Source organism: Oncorhynchus gorbuscha, linkage group LG20 (assembly GCF_021184085.1).
Source record: "Oncorhynchus gorbuscha isolate QuinsamMale2020 ecotype Even-year linkage group LG20, OgorEven_v1.0, whole genome shotgun sequence".
NCBI lineage: Eukaryota > Metazoa > Chordata > Actinopteri > Salmoniformes > Salmonidae > Oncorhynchus > Oncorhynchus gorbuscha.
The window spans coordinates 19,924,557-19,951,715 of record NC_060192.1 but is presented as its reverse complement, the minus strand read 5'-3'; the positions used below and the strand labels follow the sequence as shown (position 1 = coordinate 19,951,715).

General features: G+C 43.2%; 1 protein-coding gene across 9 annotated transcripts in view; it reads left to right on the top strand.

Annotated features, from left to right (window-relative positions):
- The window catches only part of LOC124007311 (glutamate receptor ionotropic, NMDA 1), a 30,371-nt gene extending 10,652 nt beyond the window's left edge, over positions 1–19,719 (top strand). For 2 of the 9 annotated variants that reach the window (XM_046317785.1, XM_046317782.1), the window contains 16 exons: positions 726–900; positions 1,009–1,153; positions 1,388–1,474; positions 2,571–2,709; positions 3,264–3,391; positions 3,994–4,158; positions 4,300–4,418; positions 4,780–4,892; positions 5,144–5,292; positions 5,557–5,714; positions 6,231–6,392; positions 6,658–6,767; positions 7,128–7,273; positions 12,037–12,063; positions 12,864–12,977; positions 16,348–19,719. In XM_046317785.1, coding sequence (XP_046173741.1) covers positions 726–900; positions 1,009–1,153; positions 1,388–1,474; positions 2,571–2,709; positions 3,264–3,391; positions 3,994–4,158; positions 4,300–4,418; positions 4,780–4,892; positions 5,144–5,292; positions 5,557–5,714; positions 6,231–6,392; positions 6,658–6,767; positions 7,128–7,273; positions 12,037–12,063; positions 12,864–12,977; positions 16,348–16,416 — 2,006 coding nt within the window. In that variant the 3' untranslated portion in view covers positions 16,417–19,719. Of the gene's footprint in view, positions 1–725; positions 901–1,008; positions 1,154–1,387; positions 1,475–2,570; positions 2,722–3,263; positions 3,392–3,993; positions 4,159–4,299; positions 4,419–4,779; positions 4,893–5,143; positions 5,293–5,556; positions 5,715–6,230; positions 6,393–6,657; positions 6,768–7,127; positions 7,274–7,579; positions 7,733–12,036; positions 12,064–12,863; positions 12,978–16,347 lie in introns of those variants that run through there. The other 7 variants (XM_046317783.1, XM_046317781.1, XM_046317790.1 and 4 more) reach the window with 5 other exon arrangements.
- Positions 19,720–27,159: the final 7,440 nt, after the last annotated feature.

The window sequence follows — 27,159 nt, the reverse complement described above, 5'->3', positions numbered from 1 at the left end:
CGTCCCTCAGTGCAGACGATTAGTAGCGCTATCTAACGTAAGGCAATGCCCCGATCCCTGCAGATAATTCTTTGTCAGTCATGTCCATGTCTCAGCATCTGTTGCTGTCTTAAACTCACCTCTGTGACTTCTTTCAGGAGTCTGCAAGACGACTGGACCAGTTGCAATAAGAAAACTTAAGCTGAAGTTGGATTGTTAATGTCATTTGTATATTAGTTCTCTAATCTAGTTGATGTATGTTTGTTTGGTCCCACACATACACTATAGCTTTCTGCTTGTGGTATTTTCCAACCTAACCCCTATAAAGTGGGTGATAGAATTGAATCGATCCAACTTCAAGGGACTCTTCCCCCCCCCCCATGCTGAGCAAAGTTCACTAACAACCTCAAAATATTGATCTAGCTATTACTCTCTGATCATGTTGCCTCTTCTTCTCGGAAAGGAATAAAAAATAACATCCGAAATCAATTTCCATCAAGATGAAGTTCATGCTTCAAAGACTTCCAGTGCTTGTTTATTCCAGTGCTGGATGATCCAAATTAAGTTCACAAATAGAGCAACAGGATGGTGCTGGATCAAAAACTTGCGGTTGGACCTTTCCTCGTGATGGCTGAACAAGAGGTTCCTATAAGTTTTTAGTGTGTGTATTGCAAAAGGATCCGGATGGTTGGTAGTCTAGCAGGTCACTGATTTACTTTGTTCTGCTGTTGGTGTGATGTGAGCAGGTCTCATTGGCCTCCAGCTCATCAACGGCAAGAACGAGTCAGCCCACATCAATGACGCAGTGGCCGTGGTGGCCCAGTCCATCCAGGAGCTCTTTGAGAAGGAGAACATTACTGAGCCGCCCAGAGGCTGCGTGGGAAACACCAACATCTGGAAGACCGGGCCCCTCTTCAAAAGGTACATTTGTATAATTTAGGAAGACACCAACACACAAACACTTTCTCACTCTGCCTATTCCCCTACACTCTCACACTCAGATCTACTTCAATTTCTCCTCTTGCTCAGGGTTCTGATGTCATCAAAGTACCCAGAAGGCCTCACTGGACGAGTGGAATTCAATGACGATGGCGACAGGAAGTACGCTCACTACAGCATTCTCAACTACCAGAAGAGTCGACTCATTCAAGTTGGGATTTACAATGGAACACAGGTAACTTCATGGCAACAGTGATTATTTCTGTTTTTACTGTGATCTTCCTGTCTATTGCTACTACACCTCTATGGAGAAGTAAGCATGGTAGTTAGAAAGCAGGTTTTATTAGCTAGATGCTGAGCTGTTGCTAAAGCAGCTGACTCTTCAGTATTGGACTCCCCTGTGCTTGGCGCTCATCAGGTCCACACACTATGTCAGCACTCCTCTAATCATGGTGTCATGACCATGTAGGTGGTGATGAATAATCAGAGGAAGATCATCTGGCCGGGAGGAGAGACAGAGAAACCGCGGGGCTTTCAGATGTCCACGAGACTAAAGGTATCACATTTTACCCTCTTCAAACAATGATATTCCGTATATACAGTGTATATATATATATACTGAACAAAAATCTTGGTCCCATTTTTCATGAGATGAAATGAAAGATCCCAGAAACTTTCCACACAAAAAGCTTATTTTTCAAAAATGTCGTGCATGAATTTGTTTACATCCTTGTTAGTGAGCATTTCTCCTTTGCCAAGATAATCCATCCACCTGACAGGTGTGGCATATCCAGAAGCTGATTAAACAGCATGATCATTACACAGGTGCACCTTGTGCTGGGGACAATACAAAGCCACTCTAAAATGTGCAGTTTTGTCACACAACACAATGCCACAGATGTCTCAAGTTTTGAGGGAGCGTGTAATAGGCATGCTGACTGCAGGAATGTCCACCAGAGCTGTTGCCAAAGAATGTAATGTTAATTCCTCTACCATAAGCCACCTCCAACGTAATTTTAGAGAATTTGACAGTACGTCCAACCGGCCTCACAACCGAAGACCAACTATGCCAGCCCAGGACCTCGACATTCTTCACCTGCAGGATCATCTGAGACCAGCCACCTGGACAGCTGATCAAACAGGAGTATTTCTGTCTGTAGTAAAGCCCTTTTGCAGGAAAAAACTCATTCTGATTGGCTGGGCCTGGCTCCCAAGTGGGTGTGCCTATGCCCTCCCAGGCCCACCCATGGTTGCGCTCCTTTCCAGTCATGTGAAATCCATAGATTAGGGCCTAATAAATTTATTTAAATTGACTGATTTGAACTGTAACTCAGTAAAATCGTTGAAATTGTAACATGGTGCATTATATATATTTTTTGTTCAGTGTATATATATATATTATAAATTAAACAACGCTTTATATCTTACAGAATCTTCAATGGAATGGGCCTGCAAAGGATTCTACTGTTCTTTCTCTCTCATTCTCTCTCATTTTCTCTCTCCATTTCTACCACGTGTGTGTGCGTGTGTGTTTTATGTGTTCCTTGTGGAGGGGTTGTTGTCTGGAGGGCTGGTGAAGTAGAGCTCCCTCAGGGTCAGTGTGAGCTAAAGCCCACTGTGTGATAAACAGCATTCTCTCCCGTCTGTTATAGATAGTGACCATACACCAGGAGCCCTTTGTGTATGTGAAACCCACTGAGCAGGATGGAACCTGCAAGGAGGAAAAAACCTTAAATGGAGTGGCAGATATTAAAAAGGTGATCTGCACTGGACCAAATGAGACCATCCCAGGTAACACAACAGGGACGTTTATGATATCACTGTGCTTTTACTACGCCCGCTAAGTACCAACTGGAGATGCATACATATATATGCAGTAGGTATCTATATATGTATGCATGTTGCTGATTGTGCCTTTGTGTGATTGTTGGCATGTGTGTGTGTGTGTGTGTGTGTGTGTGTGTGTGTGTGTGTGTGTGTGTGTGTGTGTGTGTGTGTGTGTGTGTGTGTGTGTGTGTGTGTGTACAGTGTGTACAGTGTGTACAGTGTGTACAGTGTGTACAGTGTGTACAGTGAGTGTACATTGTGAATACTGTATGCTAGAGTGTTTGCTTAAATGTTTGCAAACAGTGTGGGCATGTTCCAGCCTGTTTTAAGCAAAGAGTGTAAGTGTGTGAAGTCTGGTTGCAGTGAACATATGTGCAGTGTGTTACTGTATTATTAAGTGAATGGGTGATTTTGGTTGAATAGTGTGTGGGCAAGTGATGTCTGGTGTTATAAGAAAAGATTTTTAAAATGTTGATTGATTGATTGTAACATGCAACCCTCTGCTGGTTTGGTTACAGGACGTCCAATTGTACCTCAATGTTGTTATGGATTCTGTATTGACCTACTTATCAAGTTGGCTGGAACCATGAACTTTACCTATGAAGTACACCTGGTGGCTGATGGGAAATTTGGAACACAGGAGCGGGTCAGTTCCTATAAAAACTCAGACTTCTTACTGGCCAAAAACGATTTGACCAACAATTGTCTATTTGCATATATTTATTTTACATTCTATTAAGTAAGTTATGAAGCAAATTACACAAATCTTATCTCTGAGATGTGCTTTTTGCAGTTGTAACGTTTTGAAAATTACACCGAATCCTCTTATGTTACTGCACTCACAAAAACTGTTTTCACTAACTAAATCACAAACTAAAATAAGTCCTTTAGCCGAGAGAGCCATGGAAACCTAGGGTCCCACCACATTGCAGACTTTAGTTCCGTGTTGGAGGGACAAGGTGGTGGTGAGACCCATGCTGATCTGTCAGGATTTACTGAACAAGCAAGATGGTCTGAATGGAGCTTCTCTGGAGAGCCACGCTCAGTTACCACATCTCTGAGCCAGAGAATACCATTCAGACCATACTGCTCATTTTCATTTGGGTTAAAGGCACCCAGGTTTTCGCCTTTGGCTACTCACCAGAGTCAAGAGAGGGCTTACTTGTTGTTTCTGATATAGGACAATTCATTCTGAAATTCATTGTCAGGTTGGTTTGGTTATTAACATTTTACATCCATCTACCACAGGTGAACAACAGCAACAAGAAAGAGTGGAATGGCATGATGGGAGAGCTCCTGGGGGGTCTGGCAGATATGATCGTTGCCCCGCTGACGATAAACAACGAACGAGCCCAGTACATCGAATTCTCCAAACCTTTTAAGTACCAAGGCCTAACCATCCTTGTTAAAAAGGTTTGTCCCCGAATTCCTCCCAAAACCTATGAGACAAATTGAAAGTACATACAGACTATACCTGATTTAGTCCTCATTGCAGATGGGATGGTTGTAGACTGTAAGTGGTCTGTGAATGACTGTCGGTGCTGTGTGTTACAGGAAATCCCTCGCAGTACACTGGACTCGTTCATGCAGCCGTTTCAGAGCACACTGTGGCTGCTGGTGGGTCTTTCGGTGCATGTGGTGGCGGTGATGCTTTACCTACTAGACCGGTTCAGGTACAAGGGGATCCATGTGTCCGTCTGTCTATATGCGTGTATATGTGTGTGTGTGGGTGGGTGCGTACTTGTGGGTGCATTCGTGCACACGTGTTTTTGTGTGTGTGTGTGACATACTCTACCTCTGCTTATGCTCCAGACCTCTCCAGATGCTTCACAGTGGATGAGGGGACAGAGGTGAAGACTGGCTCCAATCATTCCACTGCTCTGCTCATCTGGCCTTCTCTTTCTGTTTTCTTTCTGTGCTCTCGCTCGCTCTTACGTGGCCACTTACACATACTTCCTCCCTGTCTGGTGTTGCCAGGGTTTTCTCCTCTGTCTTCTCGTGTATGTCTCACTTCATATCCTGCTCTCTCTCTAGCCCGTTTGGGAGGTTTAAAGTAAACAGTGAAGAAGAAGAAGAAGACGCCCTCACCTTGTCGTCAGCCATGTGGTTCTCCTGGGGAGTGTTGCTTAACTCCGGTATTGGAGAAGGTAGGAGAATTACTATCACTAAATAACCGCTAAAGATCAGTACAGTTGTTAGTATACTAGCTAGTTGGTGTACTATTTCTGCAAATACTACCAGTTTGTGATACTGATATTAACTGTGGAAATATTAGTGTTGCATGTCGATAAATAATGTCATATTTGGGAGATGCTACACATACATCAATATATTGAGCCACATTTGATGTCCCATAGAGTGAACATAATGTCATGTTTTATGGGCATTTCTTATCTAGGCGCGCCGCGCAGCTTCTCAGCGAGAATCTTGGGCATGGTGTGGGCCGGCTTTGCCATGATCATAGTGGCATCGTATACTGCCAACCTGGCTGCCTTCCTGGTGCTGGACCGGCCTGAGGAGCGCATCACCGGCATCAACGACCCGAGGGTGGGCATCAAGAAACTGTCCTGCTTTAAATACATACAGAGAATCTTAGAGTACACCTCAACCTCCATAACTTGTGGATAGTAGGTTACATACTACCAAAAAATGTACATGTTTAGCGAGGTGCGAAAATGATTGGGGTTTAAATGCTGTAAAGTAAGTGGTTGTGTAGCGTCAAAAGTTTTCATTTTTACAGAATTCCAGAATTGGTCAACTCTGTGAATGCTGAATGTAATGTTCCCTCCAACCATTCCTATCCTTCAACAGCTGAGGAACCCATCAGACAAGTTCATCTACGCCACAGTGAAGCAGAGCTCTGTGGACATCTACTTCCGGCGGCAGGTGGAGCTTAGCACCATGTACCGCCACATGGAGAAGCACAACTACGAGAGTGCCGCTGAGGCTATCCAGGCCGTGCGCGACAAGTGAGTCCCGGCCGGGCCGGCCTGGCCTGGGCGTGTCGGCCGGAGCTGGTCAGATAGTCAGGTTAGGGAGAGAGAGAGAGAGAGAGGGTCAGTCAGTCAGACCTGGGGGTTGTGGACCTCTGGAACAGTGAGACCCAGCAGGTCTTACTGCAGCGCTCCTTCTGGTCCAGGCCCATCATCCAGCCAAGACAGATCCAGGCTCAGACTTAGAACAGGGCTGCATGAACTGTGTCAGTAGCACTGACACCAGTCTATAGTTGAGCTAACGTTGAGTTGAGGAGCACCCTTTTTCAGGTTTTATCCAAGACGAGCGTCTTTGAGGTGGGGAATCCAATGGGGGACGCGCCGTCGTCCGTCCGGCATTGGATTTCATTTTTCAAGCGGCGGTAGACATGGCTGGTAACGCTGACTCACACGCTTTGTGTGGCCAAAGGGGAGCCGTAAATGTGTGTTGTGACAATCACTGTACTGTTGCACCGTAACCCCCTCCTCCCCCCTGCCTCCCTCCGCCAACAGCAAGCTGCATGCTTTCATCTGGGACTCTGCGGTGCTGGAGTTTGAAGCCTCGCAGAAGTGCGACCTGGTGACCACGGGAGAGCTGTTTTTCCGTTCGGGCTTTGGCATAGGCATGCGCAAGGACAGCCCCTGGAAACAGAATGTGTCCCTGGCCATTCTCAGGTCTGTCCCAGCTCAAGCAGCATTGTGTGTATGTTGTTGTTTTTATTTTCCTTTTTTGACCATCCGACACACCGCTGTGTCAGCTCTCTTCTCTCTCTGTATCTCCTCATTCCTGCCCTTTGTCTGTCTTTTAGTCTGTCAGTCAGTCTGTGTTTGTTTGTGTCGTCTGTGTTAGTGACATTCTGGGATTTCTCTTCTGGAGTGTATGGCTTGGCTTTTTGTTAACTGTCTTACCTCTCTGCCCACTCCCCCCCCACCCCTGCAGTTCCCATGAGAATGGCTTCATGGAAGATCTAGATAAAACCTGGGTGAGATACCAGGAGTGTGACTCACGGAGCAATGCCCCAGCCACACTCACCTTTGAGAACATGGCAGGTAGGGTTCCTCTTTTGGGTTTTAAGAAACCTAAAAGTGATTGGACAAAAACTACAGTTGTAAGGTACTGTAGCCTTTTTTTTTGTCCAATACTTTCTTTCCTTTTGTTACGTGAAGTGTGTACTGTTAAAGTAATTTGTTGTGGGTTACTGTAGTTCTAGTTGTTATAGTTGTGATCCTAATATCAACTTGCAAGGTTTGCAGCGGACGGCGTGAAGTGGAAGCAGGTCGACGAAAGGACAGCAACCGTTGACCTATTAGACTAGATTCACACAGACACAGTCATGGTCAGTGGGTTGCGGTCAGTGTCAGACGGCGACTCACCACCCATCCCTGTGTCTGTCTGTCTCTGTCTGACAGGAGTGTTCATGCTGGTGGCTGGAGGCATAGCAGCAGGGATCTTCCTCATCTTTATTGAGATCGCCTACAAGCGACACAAAGACGCCCGAAGGAAGCAGATGCAGCTGGCCTTTGCGGCCGTCAACGTCTGGAGGAAGAACCTGCAGGTATGGCATCTCTTTCCCCCCGTAAGCACTGGCACCCGGGGGGGGAAGGGCAGAGATGGGCTGAGACACGCCCAGCATAGCCCTTCCTGCAGGTTCCTCCAATACAGGTGTACGACCAATCTTTTTTTTTTTTGTGTCACTATTAGCATCCTGTCTGACCTTGTTGCCAACTGGTGACAGTCACTCACGGATTGCTGTGTCACAATCAGTGATGAAGTTGTTCCCAAGGCATTACCATGAGCCACCGTGGGTCCATCCTCCAGTCCCTTAGACCAATGGCCCCTATGTCTCCTCTCTGTGCTGCAGGACAGTAAGGAGGCCTCTGGGAGCCAAGCTGTGGGCGCATCGATGACCCCATCGTTAGTATGTAACATAGACAAGAGCCATCTCCACCCCACGTCACCCTTCGCTTTTAGAATAAGAGTTAAGCTAAACCAAAAGTAGCTCTAACATGAGAACATTTGGAACTAAAATATGCATTCCACGTTCATGGCATGAGCCAGTTAAGCCTTAACACTTACTTTAGCACGTATGCAACGCAAGAACACAATTAGCTACGCAAAATGGCCCTTCTGCGTACTTGCTTTGTAAAAATATGTGTGCAGCCCAAAATGTACAATGCATTGCAACTACGCAGAACGGCCATTTTGCGTAGCTAATTGCGTTGTTGCATTGCATACCTGCATAGGGTATAAATTTGACTTTGTATGCTGCTGCTATAATGCTTTTAGGCTTTGTAAGGTCAGATGATGAGGACATGCAGGGGAATAAGGTAGTCGATGAAAGTAATTTAAATAAGGAGAATCTCACATAACTATGAGACTCATAGATACATCTCATGCTTTTTAATAGCTGTAACAGTGTGTTGTTACACTGTCATTTCTGACGCCGACTCTCCTATGCTTGACGTCTATACTTGTCCAGTATTTACATCACTCCATCCCCCAGTATCCCCACCCCCTACAGTGTTTATGGACCCTAAACATGAGAGTCCTCTCAGAGAAAGCCTGCGTGTCAGTGACTTATGGGGCACCTAAAGATAATCAGGCAAAAACGATTCCAGCTACAGCTGAGTTATGTGCTCGCTCCTCAGTGCGTCTAGTCACTGAAGAACATGATTTGCCCTTAACTCCAATATCTTCCGCTGTGAAGCGTTGGTACCCCCCCCCCCCAACTCCCTCATTCGCCTTTCCGCATCATCCCGCCCCACCCCTACCTACGCTACCTCCCACCCTGCGCTGACCTACCATCCTCAGCAGGAGGAGCGTGGTGTGGGGGTACATGGGAGGGAGGTGACGGGGGCACGCGAGCTGAGACGGGCAGTGGACACTGTGAGCCTGTGATGTGGCTCTGGCAGCCAGCCTGCCCCCATGCTGGCTCTTTGTTAAGCACTCACAAAAGGTCAGTGGTGCACCGGTTGTATTGACAGCAGGGCTGGAGGAAGGTACGGTAAGATCACAGTCTCCAGTGCGTGTCAGCAAATCAATGTCCTTCCGAGACTGTCTGTCATCTACCTTACTACCAGATGTAACTGTTGTCCATGTCTTCATGTCTGTGTACATGTATAGGCACATACAGTAGACAAATGCATGCAGGCGCCCGCTGAGAAAGGAAAAGGTCTGTGTAAGATCTGTGTTAAAGACAAGGTTATGTTGACACAGTTTATTAATCATTCCAGCACTACTGAACAAAGATGTCTTCATCCATGCAAATTGTACACAGCATTATTCTCAATAGGGCCTAGAGCTAATATGGGGTTCACATGCTTTAAACAAATGACAGTTTTCTGCTCTTATTCCTTAACCGGGGTATCGTGCTTGGAGTAGCAGAAGCGAGCAAATCATTGAATCTAATACAGTATGAAATGAACATGATTCAAATGAATTGTCTCTCGATGCCATCAATGTGATTACTTACAGAGGAAGTATAATTCATACTGTATTTCACACTATTTAGTATACACTATTATCATAACAACAGGGTTCGGTGACAGTTTATGTGAACTTTTCCTTTCTTTGTGGGTATTTCCAGCTAGGTGTCCAGCATCATTTTTACTGCTTGTGTGTTTGTATTTTTATATTTTTGTTTGTTTTTATACTTCTGTGCATAATGCAACATGTTTGTATATCTATGCCTTCCAACACAGGTACCTCCAGAGGACGTGCAATTCTGAATAACCTGTTTGAGTCCCTCTTATCGTTCACTATGTTGCTGCTCTGAACTGCTTACACCTTGGTATCGTCTCCAGTAACTAACCGACCCATTCCAGCTCGGGCTAAATTCCAATTCACTTCCTGAATTGATTCAACTGAATTATAATTTACCCCAACTCTCAGCACCTTTGTTTGCTTGTATCTGCTGAAAAAGCATTGTGAACTGAATCTGTCTCCCTCCCTAGTTTAAGAGAAGCTACGGTATCTAGCCGTTAGTTTTCTCTGTTGTAGCAGGTCTTATTCAGAAGTGCACTGCCTAAAAGTGGAGGAGATATTAGGAGTGAGATCAACGAAATGTCAACGAGAACTAATGCACTCTAGTGGCTGTTGTTTCCTATCGGAGACAGGAAGCTGCGGCACATGCGTCCAGTGGGAAGCTTCCTCCATTGGACCAGCATGCTTTGCATGACCGGAACTTTGCAAACACAGCACTTCACAAGCGGTCGGTGTCGATTGATGTCACGTGAGACCTGGATATTCTACGCTGAAAAGTACAACAAGAAAAAACCATTTTGACGAGAAACAGAAAAATACAAAAGAATATAAAAAAAACAATGCTTTGAGTTGCTTGGGCAATGAGCATTATTTTTTCAATCTAATTGTCTCTATGCCTCATCTTTACCTCACTGATGGAGTTTTAACATGAGGTGACTTTGACCATTGACTAACGTCTAGATGTCATCTTCCAACAGGAAATCCATTTTATTTACTTTTTTCTCACTGGTGACTTGTCCATCACTCCTCAGCCAATCAGCTCCACCCATCTTCCACACCACCCAATAGAACATCACCTCTTAATGCTGTGGCATTAAGATAATGGGGATGGTTTGGGTGGTGATGGGTGGCTCAAACAGAGGCCCAGTCATGTGATCTGATGACAGGGGATGTTCTGTGGGTCCAGTGCTGGCCTGGGTTGACTGTCATGCTTTATGTTTTTTTGTCTCCTTCTCTACCCCATCCCTTACCGTCCCTGCCAAGCTCTTCCCATCCTTCCGTACCCCTTTCTGCATGTTCTCAGATTAAATTCACACCACACTGCCCCCAAAGTGCCTTCTCAACTCCTAACTCACCTTACTCTCTAAATCTCTTACCCATCCACTCCTAGGGCCTCCCCATTCCCTATGACTAATTCACCTTACTCTACATCTCTCTCACCATTTATCTAGGCCTAGGACCTCCCTAACTCCTACATCTCTTAACATGTATCTAGGCCTAGGACCTCCCTAACTCCTACTCTCTACATCTCTTACCATTTATCTAGGCCTAGGACCTCCCTAACTCCTACTCTCTACATCTCTTACCATTTCTCTAGGCCTAGGACCTCCCTAACTCCTACTCTCTACATCTCTTACCATTTATCTAGGCCTAGGACCTCCCTAACTCCTACTCTCTACATCTCTTACCATTTCTCTAGGCCTAGGACCTCCCTAACTCCTACTCTCTACATCTCTTACCATTTCTCTAGGCCTAGGACCTCCCTAACTCCTACTCTCTACATCTCTTACCATTTCTCTAGGCCTAGGACCTCCCTAACTCCTACTCTCTACATCTCTTACCATTTCTCTAGGCCTAGGACCTCCCTAACTCCTACTCTCTACATCTCTTACCATTTCTCTAGGCCTAGGACCTCCCTAACTCCTACTCTCTACATCTCTTACCATTTCTCTAGGCCTAGGACCTCCCTAACTCCTACTCTCTACATCTCTTACCATTTCTCTAGGCCTAGGACCTCCCTAACTCCTACTCTCTACATCTCTTACCATTTCTCTAGGCCTAGGACCTCCCTAACTCCTACTCTCTACATCTCTTACCATTTCTCTAGGCCTAGGACCTCCCTAACTCCTACTCTCTACATCTCTTACCATTTCTCTAGGCCTAGGACCTCCCTAACTCCTACTCTCTACATCTCTTACCATTTATCTAGGCCTAGGACCTCCCTAACTACTACTTTCTACATCTCTTACCATTTATCTAGGTCTATTATCTAGGCCTAGGACCTCCCTAACTCCTACATCTCTTACCATTTCACCTAGCTAACCATCCCCATCCAGACCTCACAACAACTTGGCCAAAACCTCTCATGCCACCTATCACCAAAACCTTCCCACACCCCTAACCAGCTCGCCAAAATCTCTCATATTTCTAAATTCCACCCCCAATACCTGCTCTAACTCCAGTCAGTAGTATACGGTATATAGTACATATATTATTCCATATACTACCACCCCAACACCATCTATTTCACTCCCTAGGGAATTTCCATTATACCCAGCCACAGGTATAATGACTCAAGGAGCTTAATTATATACTATTATTTCTTGTTGTTTATCTTATGTTGGTATGCATTTTAGTGGCTCCCTTTGCCTTATAGAGCACCTTTTTAAGACTGCTTGGCTTGCGATGTGGTTGTTTCCTTTGCTAGCTTTTCTATTGGCTCGTTTGGTTCCCTTGGCTTTGCTTCTGGATCTTAAAGTAATAACTATCTAATAGCAAGAAGATGGATGTTTATTTATTTTTCTTTTCTCCCCCCCTCTCCCCCCCCCCATGCAGCCCTCTTCCTCTCTAGAGACTCAGGATGTAAGAATACCTTAATATGAGCTTTTGCACATGAACACTGCCACGCACCTATATAGAGTAGCTGTGGGGCACTTTGATGGCATGAGGGAGGGAAGAAACACAGTTGATGTGTGAACATGTTGTAAGGATATGGTTAAACATGGGTTTGGGAAGAACCTCCAATGAATACAGTTGATTCTGTTGACTGTGACATTTCATAGTCATAGTATACTGCCCATTTAGTTGTTCCTCAGTCCTGGCTAATGTTTATTTTCTCTCTGAAAGGTTGAGTGTCTTGGGGTGAAGGGGGTGGAGGTAGGGTGGAAGTGATTATTTGATGTGTGGGTGTGTGTGTGTGGGTAAGAGTGAGTGTGTGAGTAGGATGTGGTAAATGATTAAAGCAGCATATCACAGGTGTCACCTACACATGCTCCTCAAACCATTCCAATACATTTCTAGGGGCATGGGGGTGTTTGGATGTGTCAATGCTTGGCTAGGTATTTTCCATCATGTCCAGTCCCACTATGATGAAATGGCTGCTAGTGTAAAAACATTCTGGGATGTTTGGACACATGGGATTGGCCAGACTACAGTGTCAGACAGTCCCACCACTAAAAGAGGTGCAAAACTCCTGTTGCCTCCAATGTCCAATGGAGACAACTTTGTGTCGGGAAACTCACTCTCATACCACTTCAGATAGTGAAATTGAAGAGGGAGGGAGGGTGTGGAGAGAGGGTGAGTGGGTGAATGGGTGAGACTGAGACCAAGGTATCACTCCACCCCAAGAATATGAATAATTGTTCTACATATATTTATTTTAGGATAGGAAAAGTGGTAGAGCAGAGCCCCCCGACCCCAAAAAGAAAGCCTCTTTTAGGTCCATCAGTACCTCCCTGGCCTCCAGCATCAAGAGACGTAGGTCATCCAAAGACACGGTAAGGAGATGAAGAAGGGAACAACATCTTCCCTTACTCTTCCTACTCTTCTCTCTCTTTTCTTTTTCTCTACCTCTGTCTCCTCTTCTCTCTCAATCTTCCTCTTTTTCCTCTGTCTTTTCTACCGCCATTCCCATCTCTTAATTGTGAGAGAGACCCATTTTCTCACCCATCCTACATGGCTCAGCAGCCATGGCCACATGTCTGTCAGTCCACCATCGATCAGCCATCCAACCAGATGCCATTTGTAAGCCGATGCCCCCTACAGGATGCTAGGCAGCAGTGCAGGGCAGAGCAGGGCAGGGACTTGAGCTGGTGTGCTGGCAGTGGGGAGAGCAAATGCAGGGCCAGGCTGGGCTGGCTTCATGGGATTAGTGGGTGTAGTACTGGAAGAGAGGGCAATTCAGCAGTCTGTCTTGCTTGTTTGGGCTGCTCTTCCTCCCTGCCAATGATCTGGATGTGGTTTTGACCAATTTGTCTCTTGGTGACTTTGTAGTATGTGTATGTATGTGTGTGTATGTGTGTGTATGTGTGTGTATGTGTGTGTATTTGTGTGTATGTGTGTGTATGTGTGTGTATGTGTGTTAGTCTCCTGTTTCTTTGATTGCCTGATCCTGTTCCATCCATCTTTTATACACTTAAATCCTGCACTTCCGTTTAGTTTGTTTGTTGGCTTTGATTTCAAAGCATGTGCCAACGTTATGCCATTTGCCAAAGTCAGTCAACCGTCCTGAAAACAAACTAACATATATTTATTTTTTACCCACAGACCATCTATTTCAGGATTTTCTTCGTGGAGTTATATTATTAGATCTACTGTCTACTTTTGATTTGTCATGTTTACTTTGTGATGTTTGCAATCATATTGTCTGACAAAAGGATTTTCTGTGTCAATTTTGCATGCCTTTTAAGGTCTATTTCTAGGTTGTTAACGCAGGTGGTTCTATTGTGTCTTCCTCTGTTTGTTGCCTTTCTCGGCTTGAGATTCTTTGAAACATCACGCTTCTATTGTGTCCGCAGCTTAGACCCGCTATAAAAGGAACTCAGGCCTTATTCACCTCTGTTTCTATTGGAGCCTTGCTGCAGCACATTTTCTCCACAGTCCTGTTGGAAGGGCCTGCTCTTTGCTGGTGGGGAGGCTCCTTCACAGTGGTCTGACAATCCAGTGAATTGCAACGTTCTCTGTTCTGCTGTTCACCCTAACATAGCTGGCTGATGTCCAAAATCTGAGTTAACCAGCTATGCTCAATCCGGATTTAGCTGAGAGTTGCACAGTAGATATCAAAGCTTTTTGGTTTTCCTGAATTACGTATTGGCCAAATCGAACATGGAAAAAAGGTCTCTGTTGGTCTGTCTTTGTTTGATTTTCTCTTTTTTTCTTGATCTTATATCTATTGTCTCTGACATTTAGAGTGATGTTATTCCTTTGATCCAAATCAAAACTACAAATCTGCCATCCGCCACCTACTATCACCTGGAGGTGTTTCTGTAGAATTGGTCAACTATTGGAGTGGAGAAGATGGAATGACTGTTGCTGTTGTAGGAGGTTTTTGGGATGGTGGTTTGGGAGTTATCGTGCTCTTACGCAAATCTATGGTGACCACACAAGTTACAACTAGATTATAATCAAATATGTACCATCCTCAATCTTTGACCATTATTTTGATTTTATATAAGTGTTCTTCTTTTATATTAATGGTTATCAATGGACTTTTGAGTGTCAGTGTCCCTCACCCACATGCCACACTGCTCCTCTCTCCCTCTACAAGCATGTGAATTACTGTTATTGTTGTCAGTAGTGGTACTAGCAGTAATACTAGTAGTTGAGGTAGATGTAGTAGTATCAGTAAGAGATAGTATTTTAGTACTAGTAATTGTAATAATACAGAAGTCATCGTGGTAGTGAAGTATTGACGTGTTGAAGGGTCTCTCTTTCGCTGGTCCACCTTCGGCTAGTAGGGGGTGCTCTAAGTGATATCACTAACAGCAGGCCCCTGAAGTAGGCCCACGTGGTTGTAGCCCTGTGGTGATGTAACGTTTAGATCTAAGTGTTAGGTCTTTTGTAATTATTAGTCAAACTTCTGTGTTTTTTTTATATATCTGTAATACCCTATGATGATGTTGACCCTGGACTTAGCATGGTAGTTGCATCATAAGTTATAAAACGCAATATGGGTCAATGCTTGAAGAAAAACATTCAACACAGCTTAAAATGAGACAATCATCAACATCTGAAATAATAATAATAATTTGCGGATTTGCGAAATTGACACACGAAATAGATTTCATCGGGAATTAAAAAATGTTTTTTTTCTGAAGATAGAATGGATGGAGGTACACGGTGGATTATGATTGGCTTGTACAGAAGTGACCCTGTTCATCAAGCCATTTTCTTTAAGTCTTTTCACAGTGTGAAAAGGTGATGTTAATCAGGTTTTTCCAACTTTTACACTGTAAATCGGAATCAATGGCAAAGTAAGTTGGATTTCGATTTGACATGTTGGAAACAACGCTGATGAAAACAGTATGTCTTGTAGACAGCATGATTCAGCACAGCGGTATGGTATGGAATTATAGGAAGGCAACAAACTTTACAAAAACACTCCCTTATATTTTGCAAGATCAGTTCATGGCCATATTTGCAATGCATAAGGAACAATCCACAGCAATTGCAGTGGTTAGTGATATTGCTACTGCGTCAATTGCTAAAGGAACCATCCTTACCGTTGTCAAGTATGTTCCCTGACATTAAGCCCAAGGCAGATTACACAATCAATGACACTAAATTACGCAATCCCAAAGTCACAGTTGCCATAGTAACTGAGCACCTGCATGGAGCTGGGTATGTTGCTACCCAGCACTGTAGATACCCATTAAAATCAACAACTCTGCTCCTCTGGAGTACAGTGAAATATGGCCTGGAAGTAAGTCCAACTGCACAGCACTTTGAACCAGCCGAGAGGCTCAAGCACAAACCATATTTTTCTCTCAGCTTAGCTGCGGAAAATTAAACAATGTCTTCATACAAATGAGTGGTCTTATTTTTTGGCTGATTCAACTGTGTTCTACGCTCTGGGCATTACCTCCACACCACTGTAGTAATATGATAACCCTCCTCAGGCAGAGCAACCAACACATCTATTCCCATGGTTGTATTGTACTAATCTGAGAAACCCACAATGGAACCAAAATGTTCCCACCTTTCCTAGCTACACTGCCTTTGGGGGGGGGGGTTATAAAACACCTTTGCTTCGACGATTTCGACTGAAATGGAGCATAGATGTTCTTTTCTATAACAGACTTCTGTTTAGGGCTTTTGTAGGGGACTGACCGTGGCTCAGTTTTTCTCATGTTCTCTCAATCTCTGCAGCAGTACCCACCCACCGACCTCACGGGCCAGCTCAACCTGTCCGACCCGTCTGTCAGCACGGTGGTGTGAGAGGGACAGAAGGAGAGAGAAACATTCACTCCTTGGAGAGAGAGAGAGAGAGAGAGAGAGAGAGAGAGAGAGAGAGAGAGAGAGAGAGAGAGAGAGAGAGGGTGGGTGGACAAAGAGAGGCTTCCCCCAGCTCGCTGCATTATTGGATCCATCACTGCTGAAGCTTTTTGTCCCATTGGCTTTACAATGGAGCCATGGAGATAACCCTACATTGAAGAAAGGACTGATCTGATCGTGGCACTTGTTACAGCTGGATCTAGCCTGGCATTAGTCAGCTCTTAGGGTTCTGAGCTTACTTACACATACCTTGTTTTTTTTCTGTTTTCTCTAATCACGCTCAATTTATGCTTAAAAACAGTCCTATCTTTGTCTAATTTTACTTACTGCAGTGCAGACATTGTGGTGTTGGATACAACTACTATTTAATATATCTACATGGTCAATGTTGCTGTTTGAAAAGTCCTGTTTAGTTATATGACTTAAGTAGAAAAACAAGTGGACTTAAGCACTGTACATATCATTTAACTGACGAGAACTGACTGTAACACACATTACTATTTCACAGTATGAAAGGTACACTGCTTAAATATCAACGTTTAAGAAATACCTGTCTTTTAACTCCACATATTTAAATAATATGTGTCTTTGATAAGTTGGACATGTTTTAATAGTGAGAACATAAACCTCTGTGCCAATATAATATTTTGAAGCAACGATACTAGAGATGGAAGCATGCATGCATTGTAAATGCATACCCACTGGGCACAGACATCAGTTCAACGTCTAGTTTGAACTTACATTTTGTTGAGTTTTCAACTCATGTAAATTTAACGTAAAATCTACAAAACATTTCACCATGTCATTGGATATAGATAAACATTTGGGTGGAAATAAACAGTGCCCTTACGTTGATGACTTTTTTACAAGTCCAATCAGTTTTCCACATTGATTCAACGTCATCGCATAGATTTTTGGCATTGAAATGACATGGAAATAACGTTGATCCAACCAGTTTTTTCCTAATGGGTAGATGCAAATGAGTATTTATTTAATGAATGATGTGTCCCCATGGTGTTAATACTTATACTGCTATTCTAATCACGTACGTTCTCTGAGATACAAAAATTGTGATCTTTGTTTAGATTTGATTCTTTGCCCCTAAATAATGGATTGAATAACTGTCCAGCCAGTATTATCCTTTGGTGCCCCTTGGAAACGTTCTGCCTTTGACGTAATGTTCACATTTACCTGTATTTGGTCCAATGAGGTCTTTACACCTTTGGTATTGAGAAAGTGGCACTACTATATTCTTATTTGAAGGGGATTTTCAGTCACTAATCCAGGTCGAAACTATAGGAAATATGTTATTTGTTATCACTCTCTGAAAGTACACTATCAATGTTTCTTAATCCTGGTCATTGGGACCCAAATGGGTGCACTTTTTTATTTTTGCCCTAGCACTACACACCTGATTCTAATAATCAAAGGTTTGATAATTAGTTGATTAGTAGAATCAGGGTAATGCTAGGGCAAATTCTAAAATGCCCACCCATTGGTTGTATTCCCCTGCTCAGATGTTGCTGACACATGCGAGATCTTACACAGCCTGGATAGGTATTTGACATATTAGCTTATCACATCATATGTAATAGCAATCTGGTACCAGACTCCACAGTCGATGACATTGACACGCAACCATTGGTTGATGCATGCAATGTCTGGGAAGGGGAACATGACCTTTGTTATCGGCAATATATTTGGGAACACCCTCTCCCTTGCTTTCATTAGTCTTTCTCATCTCCAGTTTCAAGGGGTTGCATCAAAGAGCCAGGTTTTTCACCCAACCAGCACTTGGTATTTCATGCAAAAACCTCCTACCTGTGCACAACAGTCTATCTTCCATTTGCACTTTGGTATGTCTTACATGGAAGGAACCAGAGTGAATTGATAATTCAGCTTAACTTGCAGTCTTTCCCAGGCTCTGGAGTTGAGAAACAACTGTGGCATGTTGAAAGAAAGACTATTGCACAGTTCTGGCATGGCACTGCACAGCACTTTAAAGGGATACTTCAGGATTTTGGTAAGGAGGCCCTTTATATACTTCACCAGAGTTATCTACTTTACCAAGTCATGGATACCATTTTTATGTCTCTAGTATGAAGCAAGTTAGAGGTAGTTTCACAAGTCAATGCTAACTAGCGTGCTAGAAGATACCCATAGACTTCCAGTCATTGCACTAACACTAGTTAGCAATTGCGCTACCGGTAGTTAGCAACTTCATTCAAATTGCACGCAGTGACATACACATTTTATCTACGAGTTCATCTGACTGGGGAAGTAGATAAAGGGCCTCATTGCCAAAATCCCAAATTATCCCGTTAACCTGAGGGCTTCCCCATACTGTTCCCATCAACAAGGCTGATTGAGATATTATTATGCCTTCAGCAGGCAAGTACATAAAAATGTATACGAATAGTAGTAGAAAAAGGCTCACAACAGAGATTATGGTCTAATTGTTATAATATGAGTATCTCATACAACACACATTTCTTTATTTGTTTGGTGGCCAAGTTTTTTATGAAACATGTAGATTGTAGTACTTCGCTGGAGAAAAAACACATATTTGTCTATTTAAAGCGCTAAAACAGCATTTAGTTTCTGAATGTGAAATTTGATCATTTAAAAAGTTACTTCTGGTCATGTTCTCATTCTGGCCTATGCATGCTTATGTGTGTTTAGCAGTATTCTTGTTTGGTTCTTGAATGCCTACTGATTATTGGCCATGCAGATCTTGTTTCGTTTTCTGAAACGCATACTATGAATGCAATGTAAATAGAATATTGCACTTGTCGTAATACTGCTGAAGAGAATGTCATTTTCACACACACACACACACACACAATCACCCTCAATGACACACACAATCACCCTCAATGACACATACACATGCACTGTACACATTTTTAAGTTTTATCTCCTCAATTATAAAGATGATATAGAAAATGATTTTCAATCAAATAATATTGTTTGTATAGATGCACTTGTAAATAAAAATGTACCTATTGCCAAATGTAATTATAGATGCTTTCATTTATGCACATATACAACGTAGCCTACACACATTGCAATCTAGCTTGGGACACAACATCTGAAGTCTGTATTGGTTGGACTCCCTGAGTTTGTCACGCCTTGGTCTTAGTATTTTGTGTTTTCTTTCTTTATTTGGTCAGGCCAGGGTGTGACATGGGTTATTGTGGTGTGTTTTTTGTCTTGGGGTTTTGTGGGGTGTCTATGTAGTCTATGGCTGCCTGGGGCGGTTCTCAATCAGAGTCAGGTGATTATCGTTGTCTCTGATTGGGAGCCATATTTAGGCAGCCATATTCTGTGAGTGTTTCGTGGGTGATTGTTCCTGTCTTTGTGTTTGCACCAGATAGGGCTGTTTCGGTTTTCGTTATTTCATTTTTGTTATTTTTGTAGTTTCTGTATGTATAGTGTTCCTTCATTAAAATATCATGAATCATCATCACGCTGCATTTTGGTCCGATCCTTGTTCTACCTCTTCGTCAGAGGAGGAGATAGAAGAGAGCCGTTACAGAGTTGTGCATCATTTTGGCTGGTGACGATGGTAAATAACCCTACCACAATATAGCCGGCAACAAGGCATATGTACCATTAACTGCCAAAATGAAAGGAAACACCAACATAAAGTGTCTTAATAGGGCGTTGGGCCACCAGGAGCCAGAACAGCTTCAATGGACCTTGGCATAGATTCTACAAGTGTCTGGAACTATTGAAGGGATGTAACACCATTCGTCCATGTGAAATTCCATCATTTGGTGTTTTGTTTATGCTGGTGGCACCGCTCCAGAATCTCCCATAAGCGTTCAATTGGGTTGAGATCTGGTGACTGAGAAGGCCATGGCATATGCTTTACATAGTTTTCATGCTCATCAAACCATTCAGTGACCACTTGTACCCTGTGGATGGAGGCAATGTCCTCCCACGGGGGCACAGCCATGGGAGCTGAAATAATGGCCTCCCCAGCATTTTTATACATGACACTAAGCATGACGGGATGTGTATTGCTTAATTAACTCAGGAACCACACCTGTGTGGAAGCACCTGCTTTCAATATAGGCCTACTTTGTAGCCTATCCCTAGAGCAGAATTGGGTAGCAAATTGGAGCCCTTTATTACGGCGAACAAACACACGGCACTAAGAAAACTAAACAAACACGGGTTGATTTAACCCGGCGCAAACCAGTCTGACGTGCACATACAAGTAACAACAAACAATACCACACACAGACATGGGGGGAACAGAAGATAATATACACAGAGTAATGAGGGGATGTAAACCAGGTGTGTGGGAAAACAAGACAAAACAAATGAAAATGTGGACCGGTGATGGCTAGAAGACCGGTGACGTCGACTGCCGAACGAACAAGGAGAGGGACCGACTTCGGCGGGTGTCGTGACATATGGTCCAAAAAAAGTTGGATTCAGACGTTTATTTGATAGTGAGGGACACATTTCTTCACTTTACGTCTGGTAAGTACAATTCCTAGAGATTATACATTGAGCAGTCAGAGCATTAGGAACACCTCCTTGCCCTCAGAACAGCCTCAATTGGTCAGGGTGTCTCAATCTATGTCATGGAAAGAGCATGAAAAAGCAAAAACCTACAGGATGGTAGCTCTCCAGGAACCCTGCAATACATACAGTATATTATGAAGGCACACAACTTTCACTGGGGACGGAGACTGTTTCAGGCAGCGGGATTTAGGACCACCCGGACACCACAGAGAGGGCGGAAAGGCTGTGTGAAGGCAAAGCTTCTGAAAGGCTGGCTGGACCAGCACGGGAGAGTTGAACAGAGGCAGCTGCAGAGCAAGCAGAGCAGCAACTGGCTACTCTTTAGTTGACTGATGTAGCTGACAAGGTAACTGCTGTATAACTTAAAAGAAACAAAACTAAACTAGTGTTTTTTTCCCAGTGCTGAGCTAATATTGTAATTGACATGCAACGTTAGCTAATAGTTCATCCCCTCTTAACTGGGGTGAATGAATTAGATAGCTACTGTAGCTACCACAGTCAGTTCAGCTCTAGCCTCTAGAAACTAGTTTTTCAACCACTCCACAAATTTCTTGTTAACAATCTATAGTTTTGGATAGGACATCTACTTTGTGCACGACACAAGTAATTCTTCCAACAATTGTTTACAGACAGAGTGAATTAGAAGTGAAATAACCTATCACAATTCCACTGGGTCAGAAGTTTGAATTCACTAGGTTGACTGTGCCTTTAATCAGCTTGGAAAATTCCAGAAAATGATGTCATGGCTTTAGAAGCTTCTGGAAGGCTAATTGACATCATTTGAGTCAATTGGAGGTGTACCTGTGGATGTATTTCAAGGCCAACCTTCAAACTCAGTGCCTCTTTGCTTGACATCATGGTAAAATCAAAAGAAATCAGCCAAGACCTTAGAATGTAAATTGTAGACTTCCACAAGTCCAGTTCATCCTTGGGAGCAATTTCCAAATGCCTGAAGGTACCACGTTCATCTGTACAAACTATAGTACACAAGTATAAACACCATAGGACCACACAGTCGTCATACCGCTCAGGAAGGAGATGCGTTCTGTCTCCTAGAGATGAACATATTTTGGTGCAAAAAGTTCAAATCAATCCCAGAACAACAGCAAAGGACCTTGTGAGGATGCTGGAGGAAACAGGTACAAAAGTGTCTATGTCCACAGTAAAACGAGTCCTATATCAACATAACCTGAAAGGCCACTCAGCAAGGAAGAAGCCACTGCTCCAAAACCGCCATAAAAAAGCCAGACTATGGTTTGCAACTGCAAAGATCGTACATTTTGGAGAAAAGTCCTCTGGTCTGATGAAACAAAAATTGAACTGTTTGGCCATAATGACCATCTTATTGTTTGGAGGAAAAACGGGGAGGCTTTAAGCCGAAGAACACCATCCCAACCGTGAAGCAACAGGGAGGCAGCATCATGTTGTGGGGGTGCTTTGCTGAAGGAGGGACTGGTGCACTTCACAAAATAAATGGCTTCATAAGGAAGGAAAATTATGTGGATATATTGAAGCAACATCTCAAGACATCAGTCAGAAAGTTAAAGCTTGGTCACAAATGGGTCTTCCAAATGGACATTGACCCCAAGCATACTTCCAAAGTTGTGGCAAAATGCTTAAGGACAACAAAGTCAAAGTATTGGAGTGGCCATCACAAAGCCCTGACCTCAAACCTATAGAAAATGTGTGGGCAGAACTGAAAAAGCGTGTGCGAGCAAAGAGGCCTACAACCTGACTCAGTTACACCAGCTCTGTTAGGAAGAATGGGCCAAAAATCACCCAACTTATTGTGGGAAGATTGTGGAAGGCTACCTGAAATGTTTGACCCAATTTAAACAATTTAAAGGCAACGCTACCAAATACTAATTGAGTGCATGTAAACTTCTGACCCACTGGGAATGTGATGAAAGAAATAAAAGATTAAATACATCATTCTCTCTACTATTATTCTGACATTTCACATTCTTAAAATAAAGTGGTGATCCTAACTGACATAAGGCAGGGATTTTTTTACTAGGAATAAATATAAGGAATTGTGAAAAACTGAGTTTAAATGTATTTGACTAAGGTGAATGCAAATTTCCGACTTCAACTGTCGCTATGTGAGATGGCTATTATTACTATCTAACAGCTGTTTGTATGGAAATGTTTTGTAGACTTTTTGTCCCGTTTCAACAGATGTAAATTAATTTAGCTAGCTTTCGCCACTCGATATATTGTTAGAGAGAGCTGGCCAAAACTAGGTAGGGATTATTTTTGCCTCATTCACACTAGACCTGAATCAAACGATGAAACCAGTGGGCAAATGATTGAAGACCAATAATTCTGACATTTCTTTTGTGCAATGTGAGTTTTTATTAGAGTCAGGATAGCAATATAATGTTATCGATTTGTCAGTTTCCCTAGCTAATTGCCTACTTTTAACACTAACACAGTAATAAACAGCTCTACAGGCTTCACCGTCAATACACAATATTATGATCATCATGTCTTAACAGGATCAGATGGTGACATGTGTCCCAGTAAGGGTCAAACAGCCAGTCTACAGAGCTCAGGTGAATTTAGCAGAATACTAACAATAACAATGTCAGTGAATGATACAAAGTTCCATCTTGAGTTGATGGTTGGACCTACAGTAGCTACAGGACAGCTTATTACAGTCTGGGATCTGGTTCAATTACTGAACCATTGATTATATTCTTGGAAAATATAATGTATAAATGTTCACCAAGTAAATCTTTGTCATGCCTCATCTTAGGAGGATCAGATTGTGACGGGTCTCAGCAGGGTCAAGCAGCCAGGGAAGTCCAATCTGTGATGGAGCAGAGGTGAATTTTTGCAGATACAACACTTTATTCTCTTTGTGCAGCAACACTGGGCAACCCAGATGGTTCAAAGATTTAAACTATTGTATAGCAGTCTGACAAACCTCCAAAGTTGATTTCAAACTGTAACAAGTGTTGTTGGAGGCTTTTCCTGATGACACAAAGCATGTAAAATCTAAATGTGAGGAAGACATGATAGAAGCTATTGATGATAAATTGATACAGATATGTTTGAATGCCCAGTCATGTTCATAATGTTCAAAATCTCAGACACACAGGGCATTCGGAAAGTACTCAGACCCCTTGACCTTTTCCACATTATGTTACATTACAGCCTTGTTCTAAGATTTATACAATAATCTTTTCCCCTCATCAATCTACACACAATACCCCGTAATGAATTACCGAAAACAGGTTTTTAGATTGTTTTGCAAATGCATTAAAAATGCTAAGCAGAAATACTTTATTTACATAAGTTTTCAGACCCTTTGCTATGAGACTCGAAATTGACCTCAGGTGCATTCTTTTTCCACTGATCATACTTGAGATGTTTATACAACTTGATTGGAGTCCACATGTGCTAAATTCAATTGATTGGATATGATTTGGAAAGGCACACACCTGTCTATATAAGGTTCCACACAGTTGACAACGCATATCAGAGCAAAAACCATGCCATGAGGTCGAAGGAATTGTGCGTACAACAGGATTGTGTCGAGGCACAGATCTGGGGAAGGGTACTATAAAATATTTCTGCAGCATTGAAGGTCCCCAAGAACACAGTGGCCTCCATCATTCTTAAATGAAAGAAGTTTGGAACAACCAAGAATCTTCCTAGAGCTGGCCAAACTGAGCAATTGGGGGAGAAGGGCCTTGGTCAGGAGGTGACCAAGAACCCGATGGTCACTCTGACGGGGCTTCAGAGTTCCTCTGTGGAGATGGGAGGACCTTCCAGATCGACAACCATCTCTGCATCACTCCACCAATCAGGACAGACGGAAGCTACTCTTCAGTAAAAGGCACATGACAGCCCGCTTGGAGTTTGTCAAAAGGCACCTAAAGGACTCTCAACCCCTGAGAAACAATATTTTCTGGTCTGATGAAACCAAGATTGAACTATTTGACCTGAATGCCACGTGTCACATCTGGAGGAAACCTGACACCATCCCTATGGTGAAGCATGGTGGTGTGAGCATCATACTGTGGGGATGTTTTTCAACGGCAGGGACTGGGAGACTAGTCAGGATCGAGGGAAAGATGAAAAGAGTAAAGAACAGAGAGATCCTTGATGAAAACCTGTTCCAGAGTGCTCCTGGACCTCAGACTAGGGCGAAGGTTCACCTTCCAACAGAACATCGACCCTAAGCACACAGCCAAGAGAACGTAGGAATGGCTTCGGGACAAGTCTCTGAATGTCCTTGAATGGCCCAGCCAGAGCCCGGACTTGAACCAAATCGAACATCTCTGGAGAGGCCTGAAAATAGCTGTGCAGCGACAATCCCCATCCAACCTGACAGACCCTGAGAGGATCTGCAGAAAAGAATGGGAGAAACTCCCCAAATACAGGTGTGCCAAGCTTTTAGTGTCATACCCAAGACTTGGGGCTGTAATCACTGCCAAAGGTGTTTCAACAAAGTACTCAGTAAAGAGTCTGAATACTTATGTAAATGTAATATTGTTTTTTAAAAACTTTAAAAACTTTTTTTTACTTTGTCATTATTGGGTATTGTGTGTAGATTGATGGGGGGGACAATTTAATACATTTTAAAATAAGGCTGTAACACAACAAAATGTGGAAAAAGTCAAGGAGTCTGAATACTTTCCGAATTCAGTGTACATTCCTGCAGTTTGTGACCATCAATAGAATGTACTATATGCAAGTGTAACTGAATAACATTGACTCAGAAACTGCCTCTGGAAGCAACATCAGGACACAAACTGTTCATCGGGAGCTTCATGAAATGGGTTTCCATGGCCGAGCAGCCGCACACAAGCCTAAGACCACCATGCACAATGCCAAGCTTCTTCTGGAGTGGCGTAAAGCTCGCCGCCATTGAACTCTGGAGCAGTGGAAACGTTATCTGGAGTGATGAATCGCGCTTCACCATCTGACAGTCCGAAGGACAAATCTGGGTTTGGCGGATGCCAGGAGAACGCTGCCTGCCACAATGCATAGTGCCCGCTATAAAGTTTGGTGGAGGAGGAATAATGGCCTGGGGCTGTTTTTCATGGTTCGGGCTAGGCCCCTTAGTTCTAGTGAATGGAAATCTTGACACTACAGCATACAATGACATTCTAGACGATTCTGTGCTTCCAACTTTGTGGCAACAGTTTGGGGAAGCCCCTTTCCTGTTTCAGAATGACAATGCCCCTGTGCACAAAGCAAGGTTCATAAAGAAATGGTTTGTTGAGATCGGTGTGGAAGAACTTGACTGGCCTGCACAGAGCTCTGACCTCAACCCCATCAAACACCTTTGGGATGAATTGGAATGCCGACTTTGAGCCAGGCCTAATCGCCAACATCAGTGCCCAAAATCACTAATGCTCTTGTGGCTGAATGGAAGCAATGATCCAACATCTGGTGGAAAGCCTTCCCAGCATGGAGGATGTGCTGTTTCTCTGTGTTCATTTACATGTGTCGTTGTATGTTTTTTTTTTATTGTTGTTTTTTAAACTTTTGTTTTTAAACCTTTCCCTTGGGAATAAAGAAAAAAAAGGTGGAGAAAAATGTGTTTTGGGAGAGAGTTTAGGTATTGACCAGACTGTTGGGGGTGCAGGTGGCTCAGGCTAGCTCGGCGGTCTGGCAGGAATTTTATATAGAGGATATCTTAAAGAATGTGTTTGATTGTTAGGCTATTAGTTAAAAGTGCAACACAATATTGATTATTGAATTACTTTTGATCTAGTTCAGTCTTATTAATCACTTAAAAAGATATTTAACAATGATCTCTTACCTAGCTTGATGACTGGGTGCATTTTTTCTTAATTTGAGTTGTTCTGAATAGAGAGGGCTAGAAGGGCCATTGGTTATATTGGATTGTGTAGAAATGCAGGAAATTTGCTTTAGATGCCAGACCCCTCGCAAAGTTATGTTCCCCCCACTTCTAAAACCAAAGTTGGGCCCCTTATATTAAGGTATTTTAATGTTGCGTGAAGCTAAATCAAGCTCTTTCGTTTTCAGTGGCTGGAGGTGGGTTCAGTGTTGCCAGCTCCTCAGTAAGGAAAGTAGCTATTGGCTGTCCTAAAAGTCACTAGAAATCGCTAAATGATGTCATCACCTAATTTGCATAATTGGCTATGTGCATGTAATTGTGATGGACGC